The 9,007-nt window shown below is 41.6% G+C and overlaps 1 protein-coding gene across 23 annotated transcripts in view; it reads right to left on the reverse strand.

The window, feature by feature from the left end:
* The window catches only part of TCF12 (transcription factor 12), a 56,277-nt gene extending 47,274 nt beyond the window's left edge, over nucleotides 1–9,003 (reverse strand). For 19 of the 23 annotated variants that reach the window (XR_015745142.1, XR_015745139.1, XR_015745138.1 and 16 more), the window contains exons 1-2: nucleotides 8,370–8,588; nucleotides 8,191–8,263 (exon numbers count right to left, since the gene is read on the reverse strand). Coding sequence is in view for 14 of the 23 variants with exons in the window: in XM_087941727.1 (XP_087797853.1) it covers nucleotides 8,191–8,263; nucleotides 8,370–8,447 (151 nt within the window). In the remaining 9 variants the exon portion in view is untranslated. Of the gene's footprint in view, nucleotides 1–422; nucleotides 485–3,463; nucleotides 3,539–8,190; nucleotides 8,264–8,369; nucleotides 8,589–8,931 lie in introns of those variants that run through there. The other 4 variants (XM_087941716.1, XM_087941723.1, XM_026709499.2 and 1 more) reach the window with 4 other exon arrangements.
* Nucleotides 9,004–9,007: the final 4 nt, after the last annotated feature.

Consider the following 9,007-nt stretch of genomic DNA (forward strand, 5'->3'; position numbering starts at 1 on the left):
ACCCACCATGCTGACAGGCTTCCTTGAAGAATGTAAAACTATCTCACACCAAGGTAGAGCCAGGAGACAAACACATACAGTAGAAATACAAAAGACTGTGATTTGAGCAAAAGTCAAAACATTTTTAATTTTCTTTTTCTTGCTAGTCATCGGACTTTGTTTTTTGACATTCTCTCCAATTTCAAATGTAGTTTGTTACATTCGAGGGCGAGAAGGTAACGAAACTAAGGCCACAGGTAGTTTCCCTTGCCTTTGATTTTTTTAATCCGGATCTTACTCCCAACACTAATGAAACATTTTAAGATCATAAGATCCAATGTTAAATTTTCTATTCTTTTTCACAAGTCTATCTCCTTAGAAGCCATTCTGCACTTTCCAGTTCTACTGCTTCTATATTAGAGGTGAGGTGGGTTATATCTTACTTGCTTATTCTGTTTCATGGAGTTCTTCTATATCCTCCAAGACGCTTGGGTACAGTTGTTCCCTGCAAGCAGATGGAGACAGCAACAAATACAATTTTTTAATGGCAACATCCCCACATGAGGGGAATTTACAGGCTCAAAATCCTAAATCTTCCAAGAAAAGCAAACAAACCCACTATCAGACATGATGTTAGCTGTTAAGAGCTTAAATCTCAGGTGATATCAAAATAATTGGGTTGATGTTAAAATTACAATTTAGGTCAGCCCTACACTAGATCATATATTCATTACTAAATGTATACGAACCTCTGAAGGAAGGAGGGAGCACTGGGCAATTCTCACAAAACTCAGCTCAAAGGACTCTTTCTCCACAACCTGTTTCCCAACAGGTCTTAAGCTTCCTAGGCAGTCTGGCTAAAAAGCCCAGCAGGTGAGAATCAAGGAAAGACCACTCCCAAATATCCAATGAGCGCCAGGCCAGGGAAGGCTGCATTAAAGTCCCCTCTCAGAAAACAATACACCTTGGCAACCACACTTAATTCCATATGAAATACTCAGAGCAAATAATGGGGCTCGGGTTATATTCTTAAATAAAGTTCCTTTTAAGCAACTGGTTTCCACCTGGTATGTTAATTACTGTTAGTCTTAAGCATGTTAATGTCTGTGTTTCTTTGGAATACAGTATTTCCGTTCTAGTGTAAATGAGAGAAGCAGCCATCAGTTAATTACAGTGTACTTCCAATATTAAAAGTGCCACCAAAATCAATACCGTAAGATATTCTCAACGCACTCTTTGTCAAATAGTCAAAGACTACTGTGATTGTTTTAAAAACTAAAATTATACCCATATCATCCACTCACACTGAATCTCACGTTAAAATCTGAATGACAGAAAACAAGGAATTAACTTTGGTTGCTAATGAATCCACACTTGCCTTTATTTGGAGGTTTGTAATAGAAAAAGCAGAACACTGTTCTTACAAGGGCAGGCCTATGCCAGATCTTTAGCATCACTAAACAAAAAAGGCTGTAAGCATGCTCTATTTATAGCAACTTTTCCAATTTAATATAATATCCAATCAAAGTTCAATGGATTCAACACAACTACATCAGTTATATCTCAAGGCAATACATTTACAAGAGAAACTCAGAAGCTGCCTGGTGGATCATTACTCATTAGCAACTATGCTGGCTGCAGAAGTGGATTTACTATCAATTCTGCTTTCATCTACCCAACAAGTTATCCAGACAGATTGATCCTTGCTATCAGTTCAGACAAGACTGATCAACGGCTTTATCCAAAACTGCTTCAATGTGCATCATTGAATTTTAACAGATCAACCTGAACAGTCAAACTTCAACGTTCAGTAAAATCCCATAGTACCATCAAAGCTAACACAAATTTTGTATACCATAATTTACTTTGGTAAGTATTTATTTGCAGATGTAAAACTAATTAAAAATGTTTTCATATTTTAATAGTTGGAATTTGCAGCAAACACTGATAAATCTGACTTAGTTCTCAGTTATCAAGATACCTGAAAATGTTTTCTTTCATTTCATTTTAATGTCAAAACTTTTAAAGCAAAGGAACATTTCCCCTTTTAATTGCTTTTTTAATTAAATATTTTCCAATAACAAAAACTGGGATATACACACATATCTTTCCTATCTTGATGTAGAAAAGATCTCCACTTATGTACACTAAATTTAACTAAATTTTTTTTTCTAAAATTAGCAGCATCAAATAACTAGATAACCAACTATGTAGCATCATAAAGTAGTTCTGCTAAGGAAAATTCCTAGGGGAACAAAAAACAATCAAGAAGCTTAAAATAAAGTAAATTTGGTTCACTTAGTCATTTTTCAGTCTGGTTTAGCTGGGATGGCTGACAAGGTCACAATTCAAATAAATAAAAAATTATCCTGAGAAAAAATTCATTAAGCATTTGTTCGTTGCAGGTACTGCTGCTAGAGAAAAAAAATCATACTGTTTTTTTCTGTGTTTTTTATAGTTAAAAAAAAACCTGCCAGCAGCAACTAACATGGCCTTCCTCACATCCCTGTTGAGAAGCAGGTTATTCCCCAGCCCACCAAGTTTATTATTTTTATTGCGTAAATATGCTAGATTTGTTTTAAAATGGTGCATAACATTTTGAGGGACAATACCTAATTTTATGATGTAAGTTATATGCAAACATAATATAAATCATAGCAAGATTATATACACACACATACACACACACGTACTTGTGCCTTAATTTCTTTGGCTTATCATATCTTGCTCCCTTTTTGCACTTTAAATGATATATATCTATATACGAGGGCAATGCTAATACTTCATTTTTAGTTTCTTATTTCATTGTTCATCAGAGTAAAACTGTTTTTTCAGGAAACTATAATCCATTGCTTGAAGTGGCATTTCTGGCTTCCACAATAATATATTCAAAAATTTCATTTAATTTTTTTAAAAAGTCTGCTAACTTACGTGAAAAAAAATACATTGCACAATGGGAAGATAATTCTTTGATCACCATTTCACTGCATGAGAAACCAAGTCATACACATAAGGCTGAAAACTATCTAAATGCAACAAGCCATATATAGAAACCATATACAAAATTTCTGAATTATTTTTAGTCACTCTATGAGTAGGAAAACCAGGAATGTTAAGTGTTATACAACACTACACAGACAAATATATTACAGTTTTAATAACATGGAAGGAATTAATCTAGAAGTCTAAGAATCCTAATTTGAAATTTTACCAGTATAATTCAACATGTAGCCTTCACGATTTTGTTTACCCAACTGCAATACAGGGGTGATTGGTAATATTTTCAAGGAAGGATTGAAAATTGATGCAATTTTTCCCAAGGAATTGCTGACAAATACATCTTACATAATTGATATGAGCAGCTTTAGTATAGAAATTAGCATCATAAGGTACAAAGAGCTAACAGATCTCTGAGCCTGGATTCCTTGAAAGAGGGCAGGAGTGTTCACTGGATTAAATACACATAGTCTAAGACCTAACTAACCTTATTATCCTTCCCTTTTCACTCCTACTAGCTCATATCATCATCTTCTTGCCTTCTCTTTATCCAGGTTTGTCCATCATCTCACTAGTTGCAACAGCTTCCATTTCTTGAAAGTGGCTGATTTGTTTTTGAAAGAGGCTGACTGAAACTTGCAGATGGGGGTCAACTGATTTTGTAGACGGGTATGCTTTGAGAGGCAAATCATTTTATTTAATTGGTTATTATTAATTGATAGCATTTCAAGTGAAATACAAGTGAAATAACATACTAAGCATATTATATGTGGAAATAAAAATCCACTGTTCATTTTATTTTCAAGCTTTTTAAAAAACATATTTCCCCACAATATCACAGTCAGTAGGCAAATACTAGTGATTATTTTGCTATGTTTAATTGAAAGGAATTAAGCCATTAAGAAAACAATTTCACAAATCTATGGCTGCTTAAATTTTTGACACAGTAACTTCTGTGAACATAACTTTAGTATTTAGCGAACTAAAACACTGCTTATGCTGTAAATGTAGCTTTAATAAATCCAATTTCCCCATCTTCAGATGATCAAACTTTCTGCATTTTTCCACAATTACAATCAAAGAAAAAAACATGGAAGTCAGTAGCTGTTGTCATCAAATTTTCAGAGGCACTTGCCTTTTTGTTTTAAAATTAAAAGTTGAAGTTAAAATTACAAAGATTCTGCAAGGGAGTGGATCAGTAGTGGGATTCAAAAAAATTTTACTACCTGTTTTATGGCATGGCATTGGTGGGTGTGGCATGGCAGGGGAAGGATACTGTAAAATCTCTATTCCCTCCTCACTCCTAGGGGAGGGTTATTGCAAAATCCCATTCCCTCCCCACCCCACTAACCTCCTTTCCAGCTCCGTTCTCCTCTGCAGGGCAACCAAAGAAGACCCAGCCAATCAGCTGGGACTCAATGGGAGGCGGAGAAGAGATGGGGTTGGCGGGGCCAGTCAGAGGTGGAATTTGCCAGTTCTCCGAACTACTCAAAATTTCTGCTACTGGTTCTCCTGAACCAGTCAGAACCTGCTGAATCCCACCTCTGGAGTGGATATGACAAAATACAAGTAAAGTTCTCAGGGAGATTAAGGGTATCCAACTTTATCCAGGACCACACCACTATCCTACAGTGCTCTCCATTGTAAGAAATCGGGAGAGGATCGAAAGTGCCTGTCATAGGTAACAGAAAGCTAATGTGGTTAATTCTATTGGATAAGAAATAAAAACTGCAGGGTTCTGTAACAAAACATAACACATGCAAAACATAACACTTGCTTAAGAACAGACTCATCCAACTCTTTTAAAATTTCAATTATCTGTTCTTCTCTGGGAACATTTTCATCTCCTCAAGTTCTGATTTGTTAAAATGCACTTCATACACTAACTTTAGAAGATTAATTCCAGACAGAACTGTTTTTCACATAAAATTGATTTGGGAATATTTTCCCCATCTGACAGAAGTAGTTTGTTGTACCTACTTAGTCGCAAAGAATTTAACATGTCAAATACAGGTGGCTCCATTTTGGCTGTTATCTTCTTAGGGTAAGTGAAGCAAGAATGCCCCACACAAATGAATTGGTCCAGCGATTGTGGTAAATGAATGCAGCTACTGTATATTGGACAGACTCCACAATCTAAACCAGGGGTCTTCAAACTTGACAGCTTTAAAACTTGTGGACTTCAACTCCCAGAATTCCTCCTCCAGTCATGTTAGCTCTGGAATTCTGGGAGTTGAAGTCCACAAGTCTTAAGCTTGCCAAGTTTGAAGACCCTTGGTCTAAACACTTCCAACAGACCCAAGGGATTGTTATTTATAACTTCATTATCTACGGGTTTACACTGGCACAGCACTCCTGCAACTAATGCTGCTGGTAGTGAAATGAGTTTATAAGCTCTAATTGAGACTTTACTTTTGGGATGTTATAGCCTGATAAGAATTTCTCTGGACATAAGAATTATGTGTAAGACTACTTAATTGCTTTTCTGATCTGTTTTCTAGTGCAAACTGACTATAGTTCTTGACTTACAACAGTTTGTTTAGTGACCATCTGAAATTTCCATGGCACTGAAAAAAGTATGACTTTTTCACACTTACGACCATTGCAGGATATGCCCAACACAGACTGAATACTCTGCAGAGTTAAATGTAAATCTATGGTAAGATGGGTGGCCAATTAATTTTACAAATAAAAATTATTGCACTGTCTAGGGGAGATCGGATATAGGCCAATCAATTTCCAACACACTATTGAGGCCTTCTTGTCCATTCAATTTTATCTGAAGGGGCAAAAAAAAAAAAGAAATACAGTCCAAGAAATACAGATTATAGTATGAAAGTATAAGAAATTTTGAAGTTTTCTCCAAGGAATGTCTTTCGGAATCTGTTTTACGCTCCCCACTTATGAGGAAAAGATAGCTCATCGTATAGACTGAGTGATACAGGATGCGTGTTAATATTAAGCGTAATATAATAAAAATGTAGACATTAAATTAAGTATCACTTAACACTCAAATTGTAATAAGACTAATAATATTGAAACCATTAAGAGATAAACACATTTTATGTCAAAGCTGGCAAATCCCAAACACAAGATATTCAAATCATACCTAAAAATGCAATTGCAAAGTGCTGTCAGAACCATAATATGTTAAAAGGAAACAATTTGGCCAGCCAAATTTGCAATATCCTTTATAGAATATCTCCCTTAAAAATTGGCCATGAAGCACCTGCCACAAAAAACTGAAGCATGCTCTTCAATGAGCAGAAAACTCACTTTTCTAATTTTGCTAAATAACAAAGACATCCTAATATTACAAAGATAAGAAACAGAGAAACAACTTGATTCAGCAAAAATACATCTTCTCCCTTCAGAAGCAAAGAATCTTTGAACTACAAATCAGTTGGCAATTAATTACCTGACATAAACTAGATTTCAGGACCCAAACTAAGCCAATTGAGTTCTATAGCTATATACCCAATTGCAAATAAAATTATTTAATTTTCAGGAAATAATTACAATAATTCATTCATGATATCAAAGACGCTGGAGACAATGACCTGAAAAAATAAAGATAAGAGGGATAGAAAAAAGTTGTGCTATAATTTTAAAATTACACAAATACAATTAAAAGCTTAATGGGGCAAATTACACTGTATAGATGCACTGCATAGCATAGCAAGTTAAAGTGCTGAATTTTTTTCGTTTAAAAATAGAAATGAGTTTTTGATTCCATGTAAGCATTGTATTAATATTTAACATGTGCTCCTAAAACTGAGTACTGATATTTGATTTTGTCAAGTACAGTTTTCAGATTATAAAATTTTTGAAGTCACAAAATCCATCAATTATCCAAAATGTTAAAAAGAATTTGTATGTAGTAGGGCAGGAAAAATTGACATGCAACTTTTAAAGTTAATATTCAGCATACAAAACATATGTGCAAAGTTTACCATAAGAAAAATTAAGATTTGGCAAGGAAGTCACTAAATCAACTCCAACAAGGTATGCTGTATTACAATTAGATCAGAAACGTAATTTCTTGAAATAAAGTCCCTCCTATAGTTATATAAAAGGATGATTATGAACTTTAATAAATTAAATGTTAAAATTTATGCACATATTGATTTAACAGAAGCATTTGCTCTTTTATAGAAAGTAAATGGAAGGATTGAAAGAGAAAACTAAGGATATCACTCAACCAACACATGCAAGTTTGCAGCTTTGTTAATTTTCACTGCAATTTCTAGACAGATAATTCTTTCTGTGTCAAGAAAAACCGAAAACCCTAATTATCAATTATTTCTGCTTCTGACGCTAACGATTAAATTTACCTCAACATATCACCAAGTAGATAAAGCAGCAGCACATTTAGCAACCATCACTTGACTTGGGCTAAGATGGTGAGCTTTACTAAGGCTACAATGCGAAGACCGTTTGTGCACCCCAGGACCAACCTTTTCCGCTTCGTTTGTCCTGGGCTGCACACCTAGGCAGGGTCCCCTCCCTCCCCGCTGGGTCCCCAGCAAGTGGGGGGAGGGCCCCCCTTCGAGAGAGAGAGAGAGAGGGAGAGAGGGAGGCGCTGGGCTGGGCTGCCCCTGCGGCCCGCGTGCCGAGGGAGCAAGTGCCGACAGCAGCACCGCCGGCCCTCCCTCGGCTTACGGCTCTCCTTCTGCCGGCAGTTCCACGTCCCGCGCTCGCTCGCTCGCTCTCTGCTGGCCCAGCCCAAGCGGCGCTTTTCTCCTTGGGAAAGCGCCCGGAAGCCTTCCCGCCATCTCGGGGGTTGTGCTACTGCCAAGCCGGGGAGTCCTGGGCTAAGCCCCCGGGCCGCCGCATCCTTGCAGCGCCGGAAAGCGAAGGCCGCCTCGGGAAGGCCGCCGCACGCCCAGCGCCTCGCGGGGCCGTGAGGAGGAGCGGAGCGCTGAGAAGGCTCTCCCCGAGGCCGACGGCCAGGAGGCAGCTGGGAAGCTCCGCTCAGCCGTTGAACCGCCTGTTGGTGGAATCGGGGCCCCAGAAGACGGTCGCCCGAAGGCAAGGCCCGGCGGAAAACCCGAGCGGAGCCACCGGAGCAGCTCTCCGAAAAGACGCGCCGAGGCTCTTCCCGCCCCGCTCGCCTCCTGTGCCCGCACCCCCGGGGCCTCGGCGCAGAGCCGCCCTGGCCCCTCCGCCAACGCCCCACCCTCCGCCCGCAGGCGCCTTCCCGCACGGCCTCACCTGCCCCGCCGAACCGGCTGCTCCCCAGCGTGGTGGGCCGGGCCTTCCCGCTGTTCACGGGGGGCGAGAACATCTGCAGGGGAGACAGAGAGAGAGGGAGAGAGAGAGAGACGCGGCTCCTCAGCGGGGGCGCGGCGGGCTTCGAGGGGAGCCGCCCCCGCCGCCCGCGCCGGGCCTACCGCGCTGAAGTCCAGCAGGTCGCTCAGCTCCTTGTCGGTGCCGATGGCGGCCAGGCGCTGCTGCTGCTGCGGGTTCATCTTGGCCTCCGCCACCTGCGGGACGGGTACCGGCCGTCAGCGGAGAGGCCGCCCTCGCCCCGCCGCCCGCTCCGAGGGCCCCGGCGGCCGCGAGAGGCCGGCGACGTGGCCTGTCTCTCCCAACCGGGCCGCCGCCCCCCCCCGGTGGAAAGCGCCGCCTCCCCCGGGCGAGTTCTGGGGAGCCGCAGCACGTCGCGCCGCCTTCCCGGGATCCCTCCGCACGGGGTGGGGTTTGGCCTTGCCCCGCCCACCCGAACCCGGCCCGCCGCGGCAACAGCGCCGGAGAAAGGCCCGAGGGCCGCTGCCCGGGTGGAGGCGTAGACGCCGCGGCCGAAAGGCGGCGCCACCACCGAGGTCGTGGTGGGCGGGGACCCATTCGGCCGGAGCCGAGGTCACACCTTCGGACGCTTCGGCGGTGCAGCCGTGACCACCCACGCTCTCCCCCTCCTCCCCCACAGGCCACCCGGCACCCGGCTCGCATTACGCTCTGATCCCGGCGCTGAGTGACGGGGGCCGTCGGACGGGACGGACGTCTTGGGCGCCCGATAGAGGCCCCGCCC

This window comes from Pseudonaja textilis, chromosome 13 (assembly GCF_049901715.1).
Source record: "Pseudonaja textilis isolate UNSWEBS1 chromosome 13, rPseTex1.2, whole genome shotgun sequence".
In the NCBI taxonomy this organism is placed as follows: domain Eukaryota; kingdom Metazoa; phylum Chordata; class Lepidosauria; order Squamata; family Elapidae; genus Pseudonaja; species Pseudonaja textilis.